Here is a 27,515-nt window from a genome sequence, read left to right on the forward strand (position 1 = left end):
ACTGGAATTAGATTGACAGCCAGGAGACTGTTGGGCAGAGTGGTGGAGGGACCATGAGTCTCCATGGTTTCTATTGTGCTGATGTGTCCTGCTGGGTGGAGGCGGCTTCAGCTCCCAGCCTCTGCTCCAACACTGTGAACCTGCTTGGTGCCTTCCTGGCCAAAGCCAGTGCCTAGGGTCCATGATGGGGCTTATCAGCAGAGATGCCAAAGCTGTGACTAAAGCCATAGGGGAGGGAAAAAGCCTGGAAGGAATTAGTTGTACAGAACAAAGACAAAGATAATAGTGTCAGTTATGCTGGGTTTAGCATTAAAAAGATTTTTATTTAGCCAAAAAGAGTATTTTTTTCTGAAAGTACATAAAGCAGCATGTTTAAAGGAACACCTTTTTCATACTTGAGATGTGAGGAAGAGAGGCTGACTTCTTCTGAATACACATCAAAATTATATTTAAATTCAGGTTGACTGTTCCTTTAATCAGTAAATAATGAGGCAATGCTTCTAACCTGCATGAGCCTAAACTGAGGAAAAGAGGGATAAATTATTACAGCAGATCGTGTACAGCAGTTAGTAGTGTTGTAACTCCTGATCAAAGCAGAAGCTGTGTTTGTCTGTCACTGGGAGCTTGGCAGAAGAGTAGCGTTGCTCTCTGAGCAACAAAATTCAGCATCGCATTCGAAGTGTGGTTTGTTTTCTTTGGTTTTTTTTTCTCCTTGGATTTCCTTACTGTCATATAAAAAGATAGTAAACATACAGTTAGTAGTGGGTGCACAGATATGAAAAGTGCTTTACTTACTGAACTGTGAAGTTTCATAATATTGTCTACCAGTTGTGTTTTCTCATGCTTTTTGTGCATTTGCTTTATTTGAGAAAGGCGAGCAGCTTTCCTTTGTGTGCAAAGTAGACATGTGGTCACTGCTTTGGTATTTGGATGAGACCCTATCTGCCTGGCTGCCTCCAGCTGTGGTTCTGCCAGTGAGGGGAGGCCTAACCCTGCTGGTCCCTGTGCTGGTTTATAGCCCCTAGGTACAGGCGGCAGCTGTGCAGGTTGGCCTTCTTCCATACCATACAGGTATGCTATGGTCCTGGAACGAGCATCCTCCAGAAATCAGATCTTGGGTAGGAGTCGAGAGGTCTGAGTTCATGTCTTTAACTAAAAAGAGCTTCATAGAAGAGAAATACAGAGAGTTGTGGAATTTAATGCTTAGCAGGGGAAGGCCATGCTGTAGATTACTCAGTGCAGTGCTTTTTACCTATAGGCACATTATTTGAGGAAAAGGTATAGTGCTTTTTAGGGCTCGGTAGGCAAGTTGCTATCCTGTCATCTGACTTTTTCCTTTCCTTGCTGACAGAAAAGCTTGCAGAAGCTCAGCGCAGGTTTACTACTCTTCGGACTGAGTTACAATCGACTTTGGATGCACAAAAAGAAGCCAGTGGGGTTTCCACGCTGCAGCGGCGCAGAAAGCCAGTCTTCCACCTGTCCCATGAAGAGCGAGTCCAGCATAGGAATATCAAAGATCTGAAATTGGCCTTCAGCGAGCTCTACCTCAGCCTCATCTTACTGCAGAACTATCAGGTACCTGCAAAAAGATGTGGGTTTACAAAGCCCTGTGTGTAAATGACTCTGTGCTTTGGGTATCCTTATTTCTTCCTTATTTCTTGTGTATCTTAATTTCTTCCTTAATTTTGGGGCCCCTAAACATTTAAGAAAAGGCACATGCCTAGCAGCTAGCAGTGTATGTCTTGTTGCTTTTTGTTGAGCTAGAATTGCTAAGCTGACCTGAGAAGGTCTTCCTTTTCTGGGCTGGCTGAGCCAAACACCCTTTGCCCAGGCATGGCCAGAACATGAAGTTATATCAGTACCTCCTCCTTCTGTAATGTGTTGTTCTGTGCAGGGCTGGAGCTGGCACACTGGGGAAGAAAGAAGCTTTTATCTAATATTTGTAATGAAACTTGAAATGCTAACATACTGTTTTCTCTTGGCGTTACCATGGTAGTGACTGTGACCTTGCTATATCAGAATTTCTTGTTAAAACATTCATTTAAAAAAAAAAAATGTTTTCTATTCTGTAGGATACAGGCTCATTTGCCTTGAAGTATGAGAAAACCAAATCTTTACTTGTACTAGGATTTCTGGCATGAAAGGACATGGTAATATTGCAGATGTTGATATTGTTCCAAAAATCTTGAAACAAAAATCTGAAACTGTTATGATCTTTTTTGCTATGCTAACACTTTTGGTGTTAAATACTATGAAATACTTTTACATGTCTTAGCACGAGGGCTTTTAGCTTGTTAAATAAGAATGTTTGAGTTTAAATTTAGTACGTGAGTATTTAGATCTTAACCAACATTGTACTGGAGAACTTTACTGAACAAAATTAATTGTTAGAAATACTACCTGCAGTATGGACAAAATTTATTCTTCAAAAATTCTGAGTTTTTGTACTGTTCCTAAAGTGATGCTATGTCTGGAAACTATTTATGAGTTTCATAATAAAGCCCTTTAACTTTAGAGGTAACTTGTGGTTCAAAATCCTGGGAAAGGTAGAGTATTAGTAGTTTTTCAGGAATGGAAAATCACCTTCTGTGATTTCTTCAATATTTTTTTTTTCTTTTGGTTAAAAAAAAAAGCTCTTACTCTTTGTTACAAAATTCACTTCTGAGGCTTGTCGAAGAATTTAAATAAGGGTGAAATAGGTAATTAATTTGGAAAATCTTTTCCTACTATTCCTCAGCGAAGAAAGACATGTTGCACACCTATATTTTTGCTACCAAGAGTCCGTTATACATATAGAAAATGTTAATGTAAATCCCATCTGTATTTGATAGCTTTCAGAGTTTCCAAAAGGAGCAGAGCTTATTTCTAAAACATATCAAGAATGAGAAAAATTAGTTCAAATTGGTCTTGAAGTTTAGGACAATGAATACATGTACTAAACCAGATATAAAACCAAATCCCAGAATACTACTCTTAATCGCTTTTGAGCTTAGAGTGTAAGAACTAGGAATATTCAAGCTCTCGCAGTTTTGGAGAGGAAAAACAGTAACCTGGTGGGAAGATGACATAGCTGAGGCCTTCATGTAGGTGGTAAAGGGAAGTCAACAGCGGCATTATAAATATCAAGCTATAGCTTTGATGAAATGCTGAAGTCTTGAGGTGGGTTACCAGGAACAGAAAACCCACTTGAAGCAAATTCCAGTCTGTTAGACCGAAGCAAGAGCAAAAGCAGCATGCATTCATTTCTAAGGTACACAAACCAAATATCAAGTGGAACCGTAACTTGTCTCCAGGGCAGCTGATATTTAACTTACTAATGATTAAACTTCTGATAAAATTGATTTATTATTAACAGTAATATATCATTCTAGAGTGTGTAGATATATAAATAGATCTATTTATTTGAAATACTGTGTTTCAGAATAAACAAATCTTAATTATTAGGTACATAGTATTTACTTATACTGTATATAATATAGTACATTAATCAGGCAAATAACGGATGCTTGAATCAGTCTTATTAAACCGTTGTTTGTTTGTCTTGCTGGTCCATTTCCTTATACATTTTTATATGAGCAGAGATTTTTGAGTCCACTGATTCTACTTGATCTTGCATTATATTATTGCATAAGTTGTACTCCTTGGTTGGTTTTTTTTCCACCTTGAATGACATGATATGCCATTAGTTGATTCACTTCAATGGATTCAATTAGTATCCAGCAGAAATGAAAGTCAGGCTTGGAGAAAGCCCCTTGCCAAACAAATGCGTCATGAATAGCAAAACATCTGACTGTGTAAATGATGTTTGACTGTTCCATCACTGTATGTTCCTTGTCAGAATTACCACTGTAACCACCAGTATTTTTATTGTGTGCTTTGGGCTTGAAGACTTTTTGCAGCCAGAGGATGAAGTGCTGCTGGAGAGGTTCTAGGATGTCTGGTGTAAACCATGCCCACACCGGCCAAGGCATACCAGGCTGGGACTGCACACACGCAGATAAAGTGACATTAGTTGAGGCTACAGAAAAATCTCTGACCGAAATCATCATTTTGTTGCGTTTTTTAATTTCAAGATTCCAAAATGGTGATCTCCCTGGGTGGAGTGCTGGCTTTTCCAATAGAAAATAATTAAAGTCTCTTATCTGCAATAATGCAGATTGTTAATTCATCTGCTTCCTGCTCCTGTCTCCCTAGCCTCATTTCCCCACCTATATGGTAGGGGTCTGGTATTAAATTACTCAGCATAATTAGCTTGAAAATATTTCAGTGAGTAGTAGGTGCCTCTTCCTAGGGCATGGGATTTTGCTGTTTTCTCTCTTTTTCTTTCCAAGCTCCTTTCTAAGATTTTTTTTTCTCTCTCTCTTTTTTTTTTTTTTTTTTTTAAGAATTGAATCTTGCCATGATCTGTCTGCATTCCTACCGTTTCTTGAATGAAACATCGAGTCTTTCGAGTGGTGTTTTCTGCATAAGGAAGTACAGGATTTTGGATACATCTTGTCACAGCAATTGCCTGCAGTGTGATGAGCTTTGCCTATCTTAGTTACTGTGCATTAGAAAAGTATTGTGTTAGGTCTCATGCATAACTTGAAAATCAACAATTCTTGTTTTAATGCACCTTTACAAGCTTGGGAGTTTCATCTCCCACATTTGCAAGTCTAAAATAGTTTTGCAGTCACTGTGCAACATACTCTGTAGAAAAGGATCATGCTGTGGGGATGTACATGTCTGGATTTAATTTGCAGCATTTACAAATTTTGTACAAGGATTTCCCTTCTATAATGTCAAGAACTGGATTTGAAACCAACATAGAGTTTAAAGAAACTAGAAGTTAGAAGCTTAGCCTTTTCAGAAGGATTGGTAATGACTGTATTAGTTGGGGCAAACCTGGTCTTTCTGCACCTTTATGTGTTTGTTAAGAGCTCATTACACCTTCTGCTAATCCGGAGACCAGCAAGTTGCAGTACCTGGGATATACACAGTAAGGTGTAGCCAGAGAGATGGAGCATGTCTTGAAATAACTTTGTGCATGCAATTTTTCAGCATGTCCAAAGTTTATTTGCCTTCAGGGAGGTTTCATCACGATTATCATCACTTCCTGCATTAAGGAGGAAAGTGGGAGAAATTTGGCTTTTCGGGAAACATGAAGTTTAGGTAGTTTCCTACAAATAAGCTATATGTTTTTATGCCCCCCAGTCCCACGTTTTTTCTGTTATTTGCAAGGGATATATGTGACTTCTAACACAGTGGTAAGTCAGAAACTTCCTGATGATAGATGCAATAATTTGGTGGGGTTTATTAGCTATTTCTTTTTTTCTAGCACTGGAAATATAACCATTTAACTTTCTTGGGAGCTGACTGAGGTTAAAAGCCAGTAATTCTTTTCCCTTGTCTGCAGAACCTGAACTTCACCGGCTTCCGCAAGATCTTAAAGAAGCATGACAAGAACTTGGAGACGGCGCGGGGAGCAGAATGGCGGGTGGCTGAGGTGGAGGTGGCACCTTTCTACACTTGCAAGAAGATCAACCAGCTTATCTCCGAAACAGAGGTAAAGATGCTAGTCTGGGCACTGTTCCTCTTTTTAACTAGAAAACAGTATTTTCTTGTTCACTACTGATTCCTATAATGTTTTGCCCTCTCTATAGCTTGTATTTGCCACCAAGACAGCTATTAATTGATTTTGAAATGCCACTGATTTCTGGCACTGCTTACATAATTTGGGTATGTTCTCTTCAGCTAGTAGCTTTTCACTCTGAAAAGCCAGTGCAGTGTTAGCCTGTATTGTGTAACTTGGTGCAGCATGGTGAGCTTTTCTTATCTTTGTTAACGTGTACTAGGAGAGATTGGGCCAGGGCTCAAATGTAACTTGGAAACCAACCATTATTTTTGGTTTTAATTCAGTACCATGTGCTTATCATTAGAATGAACTTCTGTGATGTATATCTTCATCTCCTTAGGAAGTGGTGACCAATGAGTTAGAAGATGGGGACAGACAGAAGGCTATGAAACGTTTGCGTGTTCCACCCTTAGGAGCAGCTCAGGTGAGAGATAGAGCTATGTAGCAAAGATGCTTCTCCAAGTTGTCAAAGTGCCAAATTAGATTCAACATCTGAACAAAACAGTGAAAATGATTAATGTGAGCATGCTCCACAAAGTGTGAGGAGGATATTGTCACATAATCTGCTTTAGTTTGGAAGATTTGGAAATAGCTTACTTACTATTCCTAATTTTAAATTTATTCCGCAAATTAATCTGACTTTGCTGATAACCTTTTTACCCCACCTTAATTCCACCATTGCTTTGTTCACAGCCTGTACCAGCCTGGACTACATTCAGGGTTGGATTGTTCTGTGGGTTGTTCATTGCACTGAACGTCACTGTCATACTTTCAGGTGGGTATCCTCAACTGGACTGCTGCCTGCCGTACCTTGGTTTGGATACATTTTCATCACTTAACGGGGGCCTGGATCTAGACCAGGTTGGTCAGGATGTTCTGGGTTGAATCAGTCTGAATAGGATCACACTATTGTGAAGTATTAGTGTTACTGCTCAGTAATAGGTTGTGGTTTTTTCATGTTCTATATGCTGATTTTGGACTTTGAATATATTATGGTTTGTTCTTCTGGTTTCCTCCCTATTCTTGGAATTATGTTCTGGAGGTGGAACATTCATCTACAAAGACAGATTTCTTTTGTGGTTCTGTGAACACACAGACCTCACTCACCTTGAGACAGGTACTCCTAGAACTTAAGTTTTTCATGATACTAACTCCCTACAGAGAGTGAGACTAGATATAGAGCCATGTAAGCACCATGCCACTTGGGGCATTTTCATGTAGAAATTTCAGGGATTTCAATGCCTGGTGCCTATTAATGGAATTAATATCATTTTTCTTGTTGGCAGATTTTGGCAAGATTGTTTAACAATACAATAAATTATTATGTATCTCAGATGTTGATTTTATTCTGCTTTGTGCCTTCTGAGTTTGAACTCTCATTAGAGTAAAAGCCATTCTAGTACTGTAGATCCAGACACAGTGCTTAATCACAAGCGGCTTTACTAATTGTGTGTGTGATTTCAGGAGTGTTGTAACTTGCTTAAACAGTACAAAGGAAAAGGCTTAACAAATCAACGTGCGAGCTCTTGCATTAGGGAAAGCCCATGTCTGTGGTTTTGACTTAAAAGAAATTTTTAATCAGATGTTTCTGTGATTGAATCCAATCATCTCTTGGGATAAAATGTCTCTGTTGAGAAGCTGTTTGCAGTGCTTCTCATTTGGTCTTCCGAGGGTAGAGGCAGAAGCTTGACCTGTCTGTGTGAAGGGTCCGTTTAATGTGTAGAAGCTGCTCTTTATTCATCGTATCTTTTTTTTCTGTTGCTTACGTGTTTGATCTCTGTGTGAGATGCAAATATGGTTGAAGCCAGTTGTGTTTGCTTTATCTCTCAGTAAGTGACACTGTTGTGAGAAGGAATTCATAAAAATGATTATACCTCCAAAGCAGATATTACTAACTGATTGTGAATAATAGGTTGGTTTGTTATCAGCAGACATGATCTGATATCTGTACATTACTTCAGATATTGGGCAAAACCTGCATTCTAACTGCAAAGTGGTTTGTGGTTTTGGCTTGGGTTTTTTTTTTTTTTTTTTTTTCTTTTTTTTTTTTGTTTGGATATGACTCTGCTAACCTCTCTGCTATATTTGAAAATTATGATTTGATTGACTAAAATGGGATTTTAGTGTTGTATGTGTAGAATCTGTGAAAAAGCATAGAACTTCTACTGGGAAACCACTTCTTTATTACCTGATTTTACAACTAGAACAGCAACATTTTACAGAGATGAGTTCATAATACCTTGGGGTCTGTTAGAGGCTGCAAATGTTACAGATGCATCTCAGGAAGGTGTCATCCTAAAGACTATGAATTTTGAGGCATCACTGTTTCTCTATTAGCTTTCCTAGGTTCCAAGCCAGTATGTAATTGAAAGTTTATGGAAATGGGCATATGTTTTATTAACCAGAAACCTGTAAGATTTCATGCAAAATCTCAAAGACTCTTGCTCCAGCAGTGCCATCTCTTGTTTGAGAATTAGGCTGCTATGCCACTGGTCTTGTAACCAGGGACATCTTCCTCTCTGAACACCTTGTTCAGAGCTTGTGCTTGCTGAAGGAATGAGTTGATCAAGTGTCATATATCTGCTGTGATTCTAGGACGTGGTTTCACTTCTATTTGATTTGAGTGGATACATATGGAAAATCTCTCTGCCTTGGGGCTGTAGTACAGGGGAGCCCTGGAGTGGGTCACACCAGTTGGAGACCACATACACCTTTGCAGGTCACTTCCCTGCAAGGTGGTCTTTGAGGGTCTTCAGTCATTGGGGGTCTTCAGTCAAACTGCTTGGCAGTAGTGAAGAAAATGGTTCAGTTAGGACACATGAAAAGGGAATCAAATCTAGCCGTTACACTATGGAAGCTAAACTGGATAGGGTCTTAGTATCAGAAGAGAGAATATACAGAAATACTCTTAACTTCTTTATGTTGGTATCTGAGCTGCTTATACTGTTCCGCATCTGCTTCTTCTCCAGAGCCAGCTGCTGTCCAACCTGCAATTATGGTCCTTAGTCTGGAAATAAGATTAGTGGGCATTAGATATGGAAGTCATATGCTATACTGTCATGAACCGTGTTTGCCTCAGGATAAACTTTTGTCTGGGTGTTCTGTCTTGAATAGCACACAGCATATCTATCCTATCCTGTCTGGTCATGTCTTATTCAATACTTTTGGGGCTATCTTGTCCTGCTTGAAAGCACATCCTTTGGTTTTCAGATCAAAATTTGACTCTCTTTTCCTTGAATCCAATAGTCTCTAAGTTATAAATTTATAAGTAACAGTTTTTGAATCATTGTTCCTTGCACAACTTTCCTTATGTAGTATGAAGTACAGCTGCTGAACACATGAAACTTTTTATGGATATGTTTTCTCTAAAGAAGAAGTATGAAAAACTTGGGGTTGTAATTTAGACAGGAAGGTTTGTGGAAATAAATTCTCAGCATCAATTCTGTAAGACTGCATCTTCTCCCCCCACCAAAAAAATAGTACATGGGTGAGAAACACTCAGTGAAACTGAGGATTCAAATAACCATATTTTATTTGTGCTTTTCTCATGAAACCCATATTGGGCAACCAGGAGACAGCACTTTGGAAAGAGGCGTATGCTAGAGAAAGCTCCTGATGCATAAGGCTGCTTATTGTTTGAAATTACATGAATTTGTTTCTAAACTCCTAAAGACTGAACAAAGGAAGCAACAGGATTTCCAGTATTGCTTCCTTATGTTAGATTTTCTCTTTGTGTGTGGCTGGAAATTATATTGCTAGTTACGAATATGTATTACATTACAGTTGTATTGAGTTCAGTGATTAGGCACAGTTTAGCATTGTTTTAAATGCTGTAAATGGTGGTTCTTGGTTTTGTGGGAAGCTGAAGTATTTGTGTATCTGTCTGTTGGGATTTTATCTTCATTAAACCAGAACATTTAAGTGCTTACAGTCACAATTTATGCTAGTGATGTCCTACGTGCCTGTAGTGTGACACAGGGGACTTACGATGCTGCTAAAGACTTGACTACACCAGCTGGAGAGTGAATTTTACCCAGAATACTCCTAAATGCTCTGAGAGGCTGGGTAAAAACTCCTCTACTTGCTGGAATATGCAGGTGCCTATGAGTGCACCCTGTTTTCATGCGGTACAGCTGAGAATCTGAGGACGAGCATAAAGCAGTAGAGCGCAGCTTTGTGTGCAGCTTTGTGTGTGATGTGACTTGTGCTGTTGCTAAGGTCTTTCCATTTTTGTCTTTTCCAGGTGTGGCTTTTATAGATGGACCAAATGTGTGGCCACTGGTGAGAATCTATCGAGGTGGCTTTCTCCTGATAGAATTCCTCTTTCTCCTGGGTATCAACACATATGGCTGGAGACAGGCTGGAGTGAATCATGTCCTCATCTTTGAACTCAATCCCCGCAGCAACTTGTCCCATCAACATCTCTTTGAGGTAAACAGAAGAGGTTGTAGGAGTGGTTGAGCTGTGTGGCATATCAGGAGGATAAATCCTTCATCGTTTCCTGGCAAGGACTTCTAATACAATTAGAAGAGGAAGTTGCTGAAGTCTTATTAGATTACAGGATTGAGCACTGCTCTTCCTTTTCTTATAATGAGAATTCACTGAGGGTTTCAAAGCTATATTTCCATAAAGTATTTATGTGTTTTTTTTCTATCTTTCTGTAGATTGCTGGTTTCCTGGGCGTTTTGTGGTGCCTGAGCCTGCTGGCATGTATATATGGTAAATTCACCTACATCCCTATGCAGGTGAATCCACTCATCTTGTATGGCTTCATGTTGCTTTTTCTCATCAACCCTACCAAAACCTTATATTACAAGTCCCGTTTTTGGCTGCTTAAACTATTGGTAAGTCTCAAACCGGAAATAAACAAATAATTTTTTAAAAATCTGTAGCTGAGCAGTAGCAGTTCAGTATATACAAATGTTACTAATCTTCAGGAAAGAGGGATGCTTATACCACTGTGCGTTCATAGAGCAGACCAGAGAAGATATTGACCGCACATCACTGTTGAGCATGGGTTTACAGAATCAACTTCTGCTTGTACCAGTCTATTATTATCTTCGTATTGCAGGTAGCTACTTGCTAATCTTCCTCTATACAGCTGTATGCATACTTTTGCACATACAGAAACACTGATATGTTTGCTTTTTTGTTCCTAAATGTAGTGAAGCAGTTTGATCAGGGTTACAGTGCTGTAGGGCAAGGTTGTATGGATGCTTCTCAGCCCAAACTGGGTGAGTAGCAACGTTGAGAGGATTCGCTGATGAGTGGGAACATTTGCAAAGGTTACTGCTTATAAAATTATGTTCATGGGTGGGCTTTTTTTCAGCAAATTTATTTGTGATCTTAAACTATTTTAGACTCAGCTCCCATTTTCCAGGTAAAATCAATCTGGTAAATTGAATGTAAATGTGTGTGCTACTTCAGTGTTCTATTTATAGGCGGGAGCTCCAAAAGAACAGTTTTCAAACTTGTATGGCTCATCAGTTTCTTCCTAAATGGCTGATTCACATGTTCAAGTCCACCCTGTATGCCCTTTTAAATTGACTTTAATCAAGTTGGTTCCCTTGCTACCTTATTCTTGCTGCAACTGCTCAGAGACCATTGGGCGTAAGAGGTTTTGGCAGGCTGATGTTATTCGTAGAATCATTTTAATGCAAATTAAAACTATTAACTTTATCTGGAATATGACAATGATGAAACATTGAATCATGCTTCAAGCATGCATGGGCAGCTGTACACACAGCTACTTAACTTCTGTGTGCTTACCTCTGTTATTTGATTTATTAGCTTACTACTATTTCCGTTTTTCTTTTTTGCCTTCCAGCATTCAGCCATGTCTCATAGATGTACCTTTAGTCCCAAGCCTCATTAGTCTTACTGCTGTCCCTTGGTGCTAGGGGAAACACTGGAAATGCTTTAACCATGTGAGCAATATCTGTGCTAATATACCTTAATATCTTAACAGGGTAAGATTCTCAGTCCTCACAGAGCTCTTAGGCAGTGTCCAGTACCTGCTGTAGCCCAGCTATCTCAAGACTATGCTGCAGTCTGTGATAGAGGCACACCTTTAAGTGTGCAGAGGCCAATTCATCCCAAGGTCTCCTGGGGAAAAATGCTTCATCAAAGTGCAATACCACCTTAACGGTGGAAAATAACACAGTACTTCTGACTGTGTGTTATGCAGAAAGGGAAGAAAGAGGCCCAACAAACCACATAAAGAGTAGCTGTTAGGCTTTTCTAATTTTTATTGTGTGTAATTGGCTGGCTGGGTGTATTTTATTGCTCTGTGCAGTTGCCAGCAGCTGTCTGCATGAAAGGTTTAAATAGTGCGATTCCTAGAACTGTGCTGTTCACACAAGTTTTGGTTAGCGTTTTCGTTCATATCCTTAATATGTTTGATTTCCAGCCATAACAAAATATGACATATCGGGTGTAGCAGAGCATTACTGGCACCTTCAATTTTTCTAGAACCAAACCAGGAGCATACTTTAGTGTGTTGTAGCATTTCCTGATGGATCTGGGGGGCTTACTTCATCCACCTGTGATCATCAACAGCTGCTTGTTGGTACTTATGAGTGGGATCTCTTGATAATCCCTGAGGGACTGCAAGTTATATCTGAATTGGTCTTCCTCTGAAAAAAAAAGTTTAATTCCCACACCAGGCTCTTCTTTCTTGCCTGTGTACTTAGGTGAGTGTTCCTTTGCTGCCAGATGAGAAGCCCATGAGTGCGCTTGTGTAGGCTGAGGGGAGCAGCTCACCAGGAGGAATCAGATTCAAGTACAGGGGGTGGCACAGCGTCTGTATGCCCACGCTCTCTGCAGGAAACCAAAATGGCAAAACAACTGCAGGGAGCCTGTCTGAGAGAGGTGAAAATCTAGGAAGTGTTTAGCTCCAGCTCAAATATCTACCATCTCAGCACTTACTAAAACCACAGCACCAGGAAGTCTGCTCAGACTGTGGAACTGTTGATATATAATTCCAACCGATTACTTGAAACTGAAGTTCAGCTCCAGCTTTTTGATGACTTTATTCTTGTGGCCCATGTTCTCTGGAGGATACTGCAGACACTTCTCAGCTGGGAATTGAGGAGTTGCCTGTGGTACCTGCCAGCAGACAATGCCCTCTGCTGCCAGCACCCTCTGGTAGCTGGGCTGCAACTCCATCTGTGCCTGGGCAGCGTGTGGCAGCAGCCAGAAAACACAGTCCCTGACACGCAGGGTTAGGAGGGTTCAAATGGCAGCTTAGGTTCTTAAGGATAGTTCACTGAGCTGCCAGTGCCTTATCTAGGTCATGGACTGACTCCTTGTCTGCTGTAACCTTTAGGTGGAAAGCTTCTACTCTCTTTAAGTTTTATGCTGTCATCTGGCAGTGCCTAAGTGTGTCTCTGTAAATTAAATAACATGTATTTATTAATTTCTTCTTTGTTTTCTTGTTTCATTTGGTTTAGTCAGTCTTTGTTTATAATAAAAAAAAAGGTCAGATGAAACAGGTAGAGATAGTTAGTATCAGGGAGTGTTGGTAAAATGGAGGAAGGACCTTTTGAAAAGGAAGGCTGGTGTGGCTTCTCTGACCTCTGCAGAAGCTATTCTGCAGCTGGACTGCTTTGAGGACAGACCTCCCTAGTGGCTGGCTCTGTTTGAGCCTTTGTAATAGATTCCGTCCTTCAGCACAGTGCTTTCTGGGTCAAGATCCATATCTGCTTTATGCCACTAAGTCTTAATCCCCTATTTGGCTTTGAAATTTAGGACTAGAGACTTAAATTGGCATTAAAAGCCAATGGGAATGTGTCAGTCCTTTCCCTGTAAGGTTTCTGTAACTGTGTACCCTTTAGGTTAATAAGGAGAGCAATATAAAAGATCAGTGTTAGCCTGTGCTTTCATTAATTTAAAGGATCATAAATCTCTGAACTACCGGATGGTGCTGGTGTGCTGTCTCTTTGAGAAATTGGCCATTAGTAACTATAACTAACTGGGTAGAGAGAGTTGTAATCAAAGGTAATGGACCATGAAAACTGTCTGGTTTGAAAGTAGCAAAACTGCTGCTAAGGCTTAGAGGGAAAGTGGACTGGGATTGAGGGGGAGTCTAATAGACAGTCAATAGGATTTCCTCTGCCCTTTCTTTAGCTCGTTCCCTGCTAGAGGCTTGGGCAGATCCAGCAGTAACAATCTTAGCTTTTTCAATTTCTAACACCAAAGAACAACTAATGTGTTAAGTAAACCGAACCATGATCAGAGTAATGGCCATGCTGAGGGTCTATGACTGAAATATTAAGGGTGGGGAAGAAGGTATGTGTGGAAGGTGTCAACAGACATTACATAAATGCCTGAAAGAAAGCACTGATCAAAATGAGGAGCAACAGGAGAAATGGAGATTGGAAAGAGCTTGGTTAGAGGAGACTAGGCTCTTCTGCCGCTGAGGAGGGGGGAAAAAAACAACCCCAAAAAACCCAAACCCCAAAACAATTAGAACAACACACACCAAAAAAAAGTGAGGGGGACATGAATGGTTGCATGCAGAAGGAGGAATGCAGGAATGATGCTTGTACTAAAAGTGTGGAGACAGCTATCTTTTTTTTGTCAGTGGGAGCGAAAGCTCAGCAATAAATCCTCAAGCCTTTCTGCGATTTCCATATTTGTTCAATGCCATGATGTCCTGCCACGGCATTTAGATGCATTTGACACTGTTATGAATTATTCCTTTTTCTTCCTGACAGTTTCGAGTGTTCACTGCTCCCTTCCACAAGGTAGGCTTTGCAGATTTCTGGCTGGCTGATCAGCTCAACAGCCTGGTCGTAATACTCATGGATCTGGAATACATGATCTGCTTCTACAGCTTTGAGGTTCAGTGGGAGGACAATGCTGGACTTCTGGCAAATACAGGTAGAGTAATGCTGATGACCCATGCAAACGCAGTTAAAATGACCTGAAAAACACTGGCAAGGCAGCTTCAGTTTGAACAGGGCTACCAAAGATATAGGGAATTAAAATAATTCGTGTTTCTTGTAAACATAGCATTGGCAAGATTCTCCCCTTTCTTACTTCCATCCAGAGAAATTGAATTTCACATCAGTGTTCATTTCCTAATCCAGTCATTTGGCCTCACATGTATATTCATCAAAGAATTTAGATGCAGCACTTCTTGACTGGAAAGAGAAATCCGTTTTCCTGGCATTGCTGTTTACTTTCATAGTAGTTTAACCATGTATTTGCTTTTAGCCTGTTCCTGTTGCTCAGTATCAAAATGAGTTGCATGAGCTTGTTAACCACAATTTTCTGTCCTGTAGCCTGCTTCTTACAGGCTCCATCATAGTACCCTAAAGCAAGAGAGGATGGAGAAACTTCCTTGTTAGTGTCACCCCTTATTCAATTAGAGTTGATGCTGTGATGCCTGGGTTGTGCATGCTCTGCCTCTTCTTTCTAGCCAGAAGACCCACAGAGTTGGCATATGAATTTTGACTTTGGCCTTCCTCATGGCAAATAGTACCTGTCTCCTCCTAGATCAGGCTGTTGTCTTTTCATTTTAAGCAGTGACTGCTGGCAAATTGTGTTATCTGATGGTTTTGACACTTGCTGAAAGAATTTGCAGTATGCTTCAATAAGCATCAGTGTTCACTTCGTTCTTCAAATCTGCCTGATCTTTCTCTTCCTTTTAAGACAGTGTTGCAAGTAACTAAATATTTATTTATTAAAAATAAATAAATAGGGCAACTAAGTGGATATCAACTTGTCGTCTTCCAATCGAAATCGTGGAATGATAGCAAAGTGCTTTGGGATAAATATCAGCTAATAACTTGTCTTCATTATTCTGAATAAGAAGCAAATGTTTGTTAGTGGAGTGTTTGGTTTAGATGTGCTGAGCAAGACAGCATGAGAATATGGCATGCCGGGGGGGTCCAGGCAAAGCTGTTTTTTTCCTGTTCATTTCCTCAATAAAAGGAAGGCTTTCAAACATCAGGGGTGTAACACAATGTCATATTGGTGTAGTTGCCTGTCACCTCAGTTGCTGAAGTCAGGCCTATGCCCTGGCTTTGCTTTAGAAAACGAAAAAAAAAAAAGGCAGCAAAACCACATACTGGAATATCTTTCGTCCTATTACAATATACAAGAAAAATGGGTCAAGGATACCTTAGGCAAAGTAGCCTTTTTGAGCTGTCCCACAGAGTTTGGAAATCCTCTCCCATTTATGCACAAAAATTCAGTGTCAGAGGCCTTTCGTAATTCCATTTGTAATTTGATTATTCACAGTACTGCCAACAGCACGAAATAAATTATTTCTGATCTTGTTGCATGTTAGTTATACTGGCAGCAGTGAAGGAGTTAGATAATGATCTCTCTAGATGTGTTTATTGATGTCATGTCACCTGAATACCTCCAAGATGGAATAAAGAGCTTTAGGATACTTACTGGTGATGAGGAGCTTCCCACCGTTCTGTATGTGTGTGTGCCTCAGTATGAGACACTGATGGGGAGTTGCTCTCATATCAAGTGATAATACTCTTACAGAAAGGAAGACAATAGGAGTTCTTAAATTTATTAACTCTTTGTCCCTGAACCTTCTTTCTTGCAGATAATCAGATTTGTTACAGCTACTCCTACGGAGTGAGAGCGGTTGTCCAGTGCATCCCTGCTTGGTTGCGATTCATCCAGTGCCTGCGCCGTTACCGTGATAACAAACGGGCCTTTCATCTGGTTAATGCTGGAAAATATTCCACCACCTTCTTTGTGGTGACATTTGCAGCCCTCTACAGCACTCACAAAGGTATTGGTTGTTTTGGAAAATCCTTTGTAAATTGTGGGATTCGTGTTTTACATGAGAGAAGCTCAGGATTTGTCATCCCACTGAAACATGAACTTTTGTCTTTTGGCACCTGTGAAACATCTCAGTAGAAAAGCAAAGGCCTGCCTAGCTTGCAAAGAGTAATTTAAGATCTTCTTTTAGGTGTTTTTCACATATCTGGTCTGCTTAGAACTGCATTTCTGGAGTGTGAGAGAATTTTGAGGTTTCTCTCTCAAAAGGAGAAAATGGAAATACCTGTCAGTTTTTGCTGTCAAGGGAGGTTGAATGGGAGATGTATATGGAAAGAGATAACACAGGAAATACTTCTCCCTTAGTATTCATGAATAGCTAAACTGCATCATGTAAATAAAGCTGGTCCATCATTCCTGAATGTCAAGAAATGTACACAGTGCCAGGAAATGCCCCCTCTAGATTTTCCAGTGTGGTTTTATCCATGCTTTTTTCTGCACCTGTTAGGGAGTTGTTTCCAATCCATTTAACTGCAGATTGAGCTCTGATCCCTGAAGTTCCCCATCTCCCTGGAAACGACAATTATTTGATTCTACTCTTGTTCTGAAGGAAAAAGCTTTTAGTTTCTGCACGTAAGGCAGTCACCCTGCCTTTCATTGTTCTGAAGTCCTAAAAGCTGTATTCTTTTATTTGAAAATACATGCCTTCTATATCTCCAGAAATTAGCAGCTGCACACGCTCATGACCAATTACTTATCCTGAGCTATGATTGTGGCAGAGCAGGAAAAAGTGTTCAAGGCATGCTGTTTTTTTGACGGGTGGCAGGGTTATTAGGAACTTTCCTGTGGCCAAGAAATGGCTGTTCTGACCTAGCTGGGCCTGACGATAGTGTTTGTTAAGCCTTGTATTTTAGTGGCAGAGAAGTGCATTGGTGCAAGCTGGCTGAAGGCTGGAAGTTGGGTGCTCTGTATCTGGAGGTGGATGCAAACCTGGTGTGGGAGCATCAGTCGTGGATGCAGTGCCTAGCCCCTCTGTGCATCTCTTCCCCGCTGCTGTGTCCCTGGAGCTTGTTCCCATTTTAACTTGTTTGCTCAGTGACATTCCGCAGGTCTTCAGTTCCAGCCCTGCAGTCCAGTTAGTCATCACCGCCAAACCCCAAGATGAGACAAATACAGATTGCCTGGCTATAGTCACTGCTTGTATGCTTTTATATACAGTGCCTGCTCTGGGGAGGCTGACTAATGCTTCTCCTTCCCGGGGGTGGACACTCTGGCAGAGCCTTCTGTGGGAAGGTTAGGGTAGGTTTGGAACCAAGAGGAAAGCCAACATCTGTCAAAATGTCCTGTTGAAGAGTCTGACCTCTTTCTGCTCCCTGTGAGGTTTGCATCTCTGCCAGTATCGCTGATCCTTGTTCTCGTTCCTGCCACACATAACTGTTGTCTGCTCTTCAAGTCTGGCAGGGAGTGGGTTGTAATGAGGTGTTTATGAGGTAGGTGCAGGGCTTGTTCCAGTTGCTGAGAGCTGTTCGGGACTCCCAGCTTTTGCTTCTCCAGTTTTGTTAGTGGAAGACAATAGCATGTAGTTGTTGGTATCATACAGGGAAAAAAAAAAGGAAGCTTTGTGGCCTTTGGAAATTAAACGTTAGCACAGATTTTGACAATGTCACAGTGCCTGGCCTTGTAACAATGTTTCAGAGAGCTGCTAAAGACCTTGCTGTGTCCTTTCAGCCCTGTAGGCCTATTCCCATCCTTCCATAAATGTACTTTCTAATACTCTGTATCGGTTAAGAATCCAGTTTAATCTGTGTGCTTTACATAGATCCCCAGTTCTTTTTGAACTTGGAATCAGATGGTCTATAATCAAGTCGTTATGATGTTGCTGTTGAAAATAGATGCATTGCTCGCCCACACCTTCTCCGTGTCTGCCTAAGGATAGCAGAGAGAAATACCAATCCCGTACCTACGGAACATCTGTTGGGGGCTAGCAGCTTGCTATCAAGAAAGCAAGCACTTCCCAAAACAAACGTCAGTTGGTAAAGATCCTTGCTCCTTAATCCTGCTCTAAATTGCAGTAAGCAATGAACCTGTTAATTGACTGTGGTAACAAGTTTTATTTCAACTGTCTTTAGTGCCTGTGTTTGCAAGCCTATGACTTATACCTCTGGAATGACAGCTTTGGCTGCCAGAACAAGAGGGTAATTGGCAGGTTTCTCTTTAGAGGTCAGGTAATGTGCCTGTTCTCCACTTGGGAGTCCTGGGAACATCTCAGCCCTTTGAAAAGGCTTGTCCTCTTCCCTTGATTTGAACACTGAAAAACTTATAGTTGGTCTGTAAGTTTTAGCTTGTGTCTGCCAGCTGTGTGAAAATGAATTATGTGGGTAGGAGGGTTTGTTGGCATTGAAAGCCAGCTAGTTCATATAGAGTGCACTTACAGCATTTTTGTGCTTTGTTTTCATATGCTTGCTGGAAAACAGCCTGAACTAAACAAAGGTACAAATGCCACCTTATTATGTTACAGTGATGTATGGTGGTCCTAGCCATATGTGATACTCCCTTTTCCAAACCTCCTGTAGTGAAGTTTCCCCCCCAGTAACACAGTGTGCTATTGGCTCTTGATGAGTATCTCTGTTTCACCAAAATATCACTGTTTAATAATTCATATTGCTCAGGCAGTGCATAATTCTGATTCTTTCTTCCCTCAGAGAAGCCATTTCTTTACTTTTCTTCCTTTATTTAGATGCGGAATGCAATTTTCTCTGCTAATTGCAGTTGGGATGTTAGACTGGTAAGACATCGAAGTAGATTCTGCTAGGTTTACACTCCTAGACAGCAATATTGTTGTCCTTGGACTAGACTAGTTTTACAGAGTTAACTTTAAGCTATCATCTCGATACTCTGATATCATTTGAAGTAGTGAAGCTGAAGTGAGCGTAGCTACCCCATAACATAAGACCAGAGCAGGCAGCAGTCGTGAGGACAAGTGTCAATTCAAGCTGCCCACTTCAGCACAGCTCAGAAGACCACCATGTTTCAGGGATGACAGCAGCATCAACAGACCCAAGAGCAACTGTTGCTGAGCTCCCAAAGGAAGAATTCTCAGTATTTTTATATCGCTCAAAGGAATGGGAAGCAAAGGCCATGTTCTGTAAATATAGTCCTGCGGGGTGTGTTTGCACAGGCAAATGAGGCATATCTGTAACTCTAAGCTACCTAGCAACTGGAGCGGGTGCTGCCGGTCCCTGCCCGCTTACAGCACGGCCGAGCAGAAGCCTCTGCCTTGGCTCTTTCTTACCCTTGCTTTGCACTAGGGAGTTCAGTGCTGGCATTAACTTCCCTGGCAGTGCTGAGTAGCTTTCCCAAGAGCTAGCCAACTGAATATTACATTGCCTTTTTTAAGCCCTATGGAAACCCACATTGTGCTGGGGAAATGGTTACGCCTGAGTCTGCAGCAGAATATTTACCTCAAGTGCAGTGCTGTTTTGACACACAACTCCTTTTTGCAGTGTTTTCATTCTGCCAAAAGCAGATGTGCTTTCTGTGACAAATGCACCAGTATGACTGCTTCCACTTCAGGATAGCTTATCCTGTCATTCCACAGGGATCCCCTCTTGTATAAAGTGTTCTTGCATTTAGAGTGGTACACCGACATACCTAGAATAGCCAGCCTTGGTTTCGTTCCTCACTCAAATCTGGTTCAGGCTTTGTAGGAAAGGATTGTTATATTAGGTGTTCAGCTCTTAAGAGAAACAGTGTAACTGGAGTTGTGTTGTACTACTCTAAGAGTGCTGATGACTTTTTAAGCTTTATGCATGATTTATGCTACAACTTTATTATTTATAAAATGAGACAAATCTTGGTTTTGCTGTTGTCTGTCAATTTTCTCTTACCTTGATGCCTTTTGCTCAGTGGTGTCATCAGAAATATCTGGCTCATAGAATACAGATTTGGCTTCTATGCTTGAAGAACTGAGCTTCTCGAGTGCTTTGTACTCTTCTACCATTTTCTGGTTTTGTGGGATTTGCTGTTTCAGTGTGAGCATTTGTGTGTTTACCTTGTTTTTTTTCAGGAATGCATTACTGAGCTAAAGCACAAGTAGTAGATTCAAATTGGCTATGTGAGACTGTATCTTTTTAAGTTTTCATTGTCAGCTTGATTTACACACCTTATTCAATGAAGTGCTTGTGGTCTGGGTAGTATCCAGCTATTTATTATCCTCTGAATTATACCAAAGTTTTAATCCACATGGCCTGGAAACTCGAGTGAGCATCAGTTCTTCCATATTGCTCCCATACTCTTTCCAGGTATTCCATGTAAGACTGCTGAACATTGGCTGTCATCAGCTTGGAAGTGCTGCAGAGAGCCTTAGATTGGTCTAAGAGAATGTAACTGCCATGTACTTTCTCATTAAATAGCCCAGGAAACTGATAGTAATTAAAAATACAGAAGTTAACTAAATAGGTCTGTCTCTAAAGAGTAGTGCTTCTGTGTCCTCATCATTGCTTCAGAAACAGGCCTCTCTGGTGCAGTGATGTGTAATTTATTTTGTTTAAAGCCAGTGTAAGAGAAAACTGTGAAACTCCTTGCTTTACCACGAAATAGAGATGTGAACTAAGACAGGAGTCATCCTTCGATTAATGGGCTTTTGCAGGAAGGTGCTGGACCATCCCTTACTAACAGGGAGGTTCTACCAGCTCTGACCAGATGAATGGGAAATGTGCTTCTGCTTGAATATACAGTGGAAGATTCCCAGGTCTTGTAACTGCTGCTCATTCCTCATTAATCATGATGGCTTCAGTTGTTACCAGTGCTGATACCGCTGGCATAGCCAACTTCACGCTGGACTAGATCACTGGTTCTCCTGTGGTCTGTCCTGCTGCAGCTCTCTTGAGGAGGGGCATGGCTTCCAGATGAAAGATGGTGATGCACAGCAGGAAGGAGGAGAGTGTGGTGGTAACATCAAACTGTTGCACTGGTTGCTGCAGGAGGGTAGCTTATTGTACCTTAGCTCTGCTGGCTGAAGTACTGGATAGTGGGTTGTGTCACTGAGCCCTTGTTGCTACCATATTAGTAACTGCAGGGTGCAACCCCTGTGGAGTGAATTTGCTGGTAGGTGGAATATTAATTCACTGTGATCCTAAATGGTTACAGCAGGAGAGGAGAACAAGTTAATGTGAGAACTGGGACTAAAATGACTTTTATACAAATCAGACATCATTGCAACAGCTTATAGTACCTCAACAGAGAAATATAATTTCATTTCTAGGGAATGAGGTGTGGGGCAAGGCAAAATAACTGGACATACAGAATTCAAGTAGATTTTACTACTTTGAATTTTAAGTACAAAATTTAAAAGCAAAACAAAAACTTAATCCGCAAAAGAATGAAGCAAGTAGCATTTCAGAGATCCTGTTCAATAGCTTATCCCTTGTGTGTTGGTACAAGATCTCCCATCTCTCCACCTCTTTCTTGGTGCTGGAAGAGCTGTCAGCACTGTGGCAAGCAAATAATTTGATTTAGGGGTCACAAGAGCCTTATAGAGTGCTTGGATTGACCTCTTGAAGTAAAACAGACTTTGTAGTGGGATTAACTGGCTTTTTCCTTAATACAGTTTTTGCACAGCTTGCCTTAGCACAGCATACTGGCAGTTCTATCAGGATGATTATTTGGAGCCAAAACGTGCAGTGTCTGTCACATCGCTGTGAGCTAGGATGAGTTTTTGTCTGAAACCCTGTCATCCCATGCCCAGGAGACCTTCAGTAATGAGTTGTGTTCATTAGCCAGTCTTTCTGATCCTTTCCATCAGAACAGCAGCAGTGTCATTTAGTGAAGAATTGGAGGCATTGCCATGGGCAAACATTTCCATCCTGGCCTCTGACCTCCTCCCAGCTTTGACATGGGTCTCTGTGGCACCCTGAACAAGCCCTGTTTCTCCACACCAGCTTGTTAGCTCCTCTAATTGCTTAGACACCCATCCCAGTGATGGTGCTTCAGGGTGGAGCCAGGAAGGGTGGGGAGCACCCGAGCAGGGCTGCAGCAGGACCACTGTGGTGGAGGTCCTGGCAGGAGCTTCCTCGCTGGCAGCCTGCGGTAAGTGAGTGGGGAAGGTGAGAGGAGACGGCAGCCTGTGCTTGGCAGGGAGCCTGGGGAGGGGTGTTAGATTTCGGGAACTGACACCACACCCTGAACGTCAGCACAAATGAGGCATGAAATCCCACCGGGAAATCTTCCCATGCTTTGTAGTTCTCCAAATGTCAAGCGGGACATTCCTGGTGCCAGCAGCCACGCTGTGGGGGAGAGGCAACCTCGGCACCCTGCTGCTGTATGATTCATGCATTTGCCTCTCAAGATTGCAGCTGAGAGATGGATTTTAATAGCTGGAATGTGGAAAGTGGACTAATAGTACTGTTTGTATAGTTTAGTACATTTTTGTGTTAAAGATGGCTGGAGAAGCGGGAACACTAATGAATAACGTGTTAAGTAAAAAGGGTGGCACTTAAGAGGGGGAAGCCTGACTTTTTCTTTTTTTTTTAATGGAATATTTTAAAAAATGCAACTGATGTATCACAAGCAATTTTCCTGTCAGATGTGTGCAGGTCTGGAGTTCTCTGGTGCTGCAGAAATCTAGAAGATGTGATCATCTGACAGTATTTTTAATTTTGATCTTTTTTTCATTGCTGTTCTGTTTTGAAGGAATCTGATTTTGGATCTCAAGCACTATAGAGGTAGCAGACGACATTGTGTCCCAATCCCTAGATTGTCTAAAGAAGGCCCTGGTTACCATGCTTTTTATTTCTGATTGTGAATCCAGATATTCTTATTAGTGAGACTGCTGGCAAATGCTTAGATTGGAAACTCTATCCTTCTCAAGGTAGCAATTAAACATCCCCCAAAGAACACTTAAATGCTAGAGAAGCCACCAGAAGAAGAATCATATCAAATCTGTCATTAATGATATGCTTCCTTCTGTTTGCAGTTAAATCACATTCTTTTGTTTGTGAGATACAAGCAATTAGATTGCTGTGATGTCTCAAAATTAGACACAGTTGTATCATCATACAAACCCAATGCAAACCTGCAGAGTATTTTTAGTCAAAACATGATTTGGGGATTTCCCTGCTCTACAAATGTAGAATCTAACTAGAAGAAGAAATGAGATTTTGCCTCCTGACAGTTCTTCACTGTGCTGAATCTTGATACTCTGCTTTGAATTGTGCCTGGAGGCTAAAGCAGAGGTTTGCAGAATCTAATGGGAAGGTTGTTCATACAAAATGGTTGGTATTTGACAAAATCCATCAGCACACAATGGCGAGCCCTCCATGTGCTCCTCCAGGTTATTTGCCTTTTTACTGCATCAGGTCCACTGTCATGTCATGGCTCTGCTATTGATCAGTATTAAACAACGGTATGTGCTGGCTGGGCAGAAAGGCAATGTTGCTGCTATTCCCTCATTAAGATGTATAATTACTGACGGAGTGATAATACTGCACTTCAAGCAGTAAGGTGTTAGACAAATGCTTTGGGATGTCATTCTGATGGCAATTCTTATATAGATACGTCTCTTCTGGCTGTCACCCCTCTCCTTTTGTGTGCTGGGATGGAGTTAATGGGCACACATCCTCTCCAGGCTAACTAAGTGACAAAGTGTATGCTCAGCACTCTAGTGTCTGTGCTTGGCTAGCCTACTGTAAATATACGTATTCTTGTTTTGGTTCTGTTTAAATCTGTGATTTGAAAGTCTGGTCATCAAAGGACACTGAATTTGGTGTGCCTTGACCAAGAGGTTTTTAGTTGATGCTGGAGGCAGAACTGCTCTGGCTCGATGTGTTTTGTCTGATGTAGTAGGGCTTACCTGACTGTGTTTCCAGATAACCTTATGCTTCCTACAGCTTTTATCACAGCTTTAACCATCAGCAGAAACCATGCACCAGGACTGCTTATCGAGGGCCATTGTGCTCTTATCCACATCTTCAATAACACATGGCATTGATTTTTGCTGTGTTGAATACTATATAGTGTTTACATTCCACAGAATAATTCAGCAGGGTAAACAGATAGTATTCTTTGGAAGAAAAGTCAATATTAACTGCATTCAGGATAGTATTTGCTATCTAATGTTGATGGAAAGCAACCTTTCTCTTGCCTGTGTTTAGAAGGGGCTATAATTTCTGCAGAGGTGTATTTTCTCAGAACACTAGTCAGATACCGTGTCCCCTGGGGATGGTTTTGGGATCCAGGATATTGTCTATCAGCAATTTTTGCAGGCAGTAAATTCTGCTGCCACAAGTGCCTCTGGCTGTTTTCTGGCACTGTGGCCATTCACAGCTTCAGTTCAGAGGTGGAAGCCTTACATTATTTATCTAGTTGACCTTCTGGAGCAATTTGTAGGTGTATTTGTGCAGTGTATCTAGTGGAATTGCCTTTAATAGGGTAAACTGAGAATGCTAATGGAAATTCTGTGGTGAAGGTTGCAAATGGCTCCTGTGGTATGTTGCCTCCCATCAACTTTGCAGCAAGTAGAGATGGCAGGTCACTGTGAGCTTGAATAGCCTCTTGCAGCTGAACACCTCCAGGTTGCAGACATGGTAATGTGAACATGTACTGAAATCTGCCCATTGGCAGGGAGGGCGAAGCTGCACCCACAGCTTTACATGCAGGGGTTTTGTGCTGGTGGTGTTTTGTCCTGCACATGCTGTTTTGATGTAACTAGCTTAGGAAGTTGCTAGCTGGCAGTGCCCTTTGGAGAGTCAAGTAGAAAGGTCCTTTATGCATCTCTTGCTGGGTGGACTGGCCGTTATGCTGCTGAAGGATTGCTGCAGTCCCTGGGATGTTGAAGAGTTGGTCTTTTTCCCCTCTTGGAGAGGCTGAGATCTATCACATGTCCAGGGTGCTTCCCTCATCCTGAGACTATCCCTCTCTAATGATTTTTAGTCGTTTCTAGCACATTGTTAAACACAGGATGAAACAATTCCTGCTTAAATAGACCCTGACATTATCAAACATATGCACAGCTATGAATTTCTCCTGAAAAACTGGGAGGCCAGGAATAGATGGAGCCTCTGGGCAGAATATGAATGCCTTGATTTTCTAGCCCCTTGAGCAGCAGTGAAGAGGGCCACTAGGACCAGCCAGTGGAGACTGAGATATAATTGCTTGCCTAGAGCAGTAACATATTTCTGTACACCAGCTGAATACCAATGAGGACAGAAGGAAGGAAGGTATCAAACAGAATTGCAGGCAGGAGGAACAGGAGGATAAGTGATTAAAGGAAGGGACTCAAAGGTCAAGGCTGAAGACAATGGGCTAGTTCTGATTAGAGCATTTTACCAGGGAGTGATTTGTATTTTTAATGATTTTTTTTCAGGAGATGAATGAATTGCAGAACGGTTGGTGAGAAAGCGAGCAGGAGCAAGGGGCAAGCAGCGTGACCCCAGGTGCCACTGAAAAGACTGCTGCAAATGGGCAGGGAAAGGGAGTTGACACCAGGATAACCTAACTAGAAGCAAGCATGTCCTTCTGAGTTTGATGATGTTAATGCCACAAGATTTCTTTTTTGGGCCTTTTTCCTCCCAGTACTCCTCCTTTCCATAATTACACACAATAACCTTTAGGGCAATTTAGGTTGAAGTAGCATGAACCTTTGAAATCACCTTCCTATGTAATTGCCAACTTAGGATACAATTGTGATAGCCTCTTACGTAGTTTGAGATGATACTCAGGGCCAGACTGACCTCTCTGTGACCAGAGAACTCCAAAAGAGTGCCCAATAATGCCACTTCACTGTTCTTCAGCCCAGTGCCTGTGGGGCATGGCTCATGCCGGGGATGTGGCCAAAGGCATGGCAGTGGATGGTACTGTCTGCACTGCCTTCTGCATGTCTGCTCCATGAAGATGTTGAGTAAGACTCAGTTTATTTGAATTTGGAAGAAACCCCACTCCAAACAACATGACCTAACCTTAAAGCCTAAGCTTCCGATAGGAAACATGCAGCCTCATAGGGTAGTTAAATTACAGCCCTTAACCCATTAACAGCCTCTGAATTGTCATTTAGGATCTGGTAGAGGGAACTAAACATGGATACCTAATGAGCTAGAAATAATGTTGGAAAGAACAGGCTTAGTGTCTCTGAGTCACTGAATGTCAGCATCTGCCTTTTCCTGAAATAATGTAGTGGAGGCTTTGGAGGGGCTGATGGGGGAGAAGAAAATCTTGCAGGAGAGCCCTGATTGCTGAGCCTCTGTCCTGCTTTTTTTGTGGGCAGATGCACTGTAGAAATGGATGCGAGAGGTGGTTTCAAAGCAACAGCATTAAGGTAGCTGGGCATCAGAGCCCATATTCTGCAGGACTTGTGTGCCTGCTCCCGGTTGACGTCATGGCTCTGCAGCAGCAGTGGTGGGTGATGCGATGCTAGACCTGTCACTGGGTAAAGCTGAGCTGCGGGGGGATTTGAGGTACTGCTCAGAGGCTTCTGAAGCTGCACAAAAGCAGGGAAGCTACTCAGCCCTGAGAGCTGCAGCAGATCCTGTCTTTTTTTCCTCTGTGATGTGAAGCTTCAGTGCAGACAGGCTTTGCTGCATAAATGACTTTAATAGGTTTGCTTTAGGGGGTGTGTTTTGAAAGGAGAATGAGCATGTGTATTTGACCTATATCCTGCACATCATGTCCAGAAAGCCTGAAAAGCGTAATGGGAGGAATGTACTCTTTACACGATGCCTCTCATTTTCACCTCCATTAATTTTATTGGATTGCAGCTTTGCATTTATATTGTAATTGTTAGAAACAAAAAGGGAAGGAGAGGGCAAATTGCCTTGTTCCTTCTGTGATCAGCTTCGGGGATTGTGTCACTATAAAACCACATATATAGAAAACACTGCTGTCAATTAGTGTGGCATCAGGTTCAGACTGAAAACGTTACAGCTTTTTTTGTACTAGAAGTGTTATTGGCTTTGTTAGAAAGAATCAGTCAATGAGCGATTGCAGTGGCTGCACAGAAAGAAGACTTCTCATAGCAGCGAGATGCAAAGTGTCTCAGCCTTGCGAAGCATTATAATGTGGTTTAATTTTATGAACTTTGACCCATATTTGCTAATTAAAAGCAAATGGAATTACTAGTTCTGTTTGTTTTTACCCGGACAACTGATGTAGGGACATGTAG

At 41.5% G+C, this 27,515-nt stretch overlaps 1 protein-coding gene across 1 annotated transcript in view; it reads left to right on the top strand.

Moving 5' to 3' along the window:
- Positions 1–1,351: 1,351 nt before the first annotated feature.
- The window catches only part of XPR1 (xenotropic and polytropic retrovirus receptor 1), a gene marked incomplete at both ends in the record, with an annotated part of 27,082 nt that continues 918 nt past the window's right edge, over positions 1,352–27,515 (top strand). The window contains 8 exons of the mRNA XM_010011890.1: positions 1,352–1,575; positions 5,396–5,545; positions 5,955–6,038; positions 6,308–6,389; positions 9,858–10,045; positions 10,279–10,458; positions 14,332–14,497; positions 16,185–16,376. Of these exons, the coding sequence (XP_010010192.1) occupies positions 1,352–1,575; positions 5,396–5,545; positions 5,955–6,038; positions 6,308–6,389; positions 9,858–10,045; positions 10,279–10,458; positions 14,332–14,497; positions 16,185–16,376 (1,266 nt within the window). The remainder of the gene's footprint in view (positions 1,576–5,395; positions 5,546–5,954; positions 6,039–6,307; positions 6,390–9,857; positions 10,046–10,278; positions 10,459–14,331; positions 14,498–16,184; positions 16,377–27,515) is intronic.

The sequence above is a fragment of the Nestor notabilis genome, unplaced genomic scaffold (assembly GCF_000696875.1).
Source record: "Nestor notabilis isolate BGI_N333 unplaced genomic scaffold, ASM69687v1 scaffold34953, whole genome shotgun sequence".
In the NCBI taxonomy this organism is placed as follows: Eukaryota; Metazoa; Chordata; class Aves; order Psittaciformes; family Psittacidae; genus Nestor; species Nestor notabilis.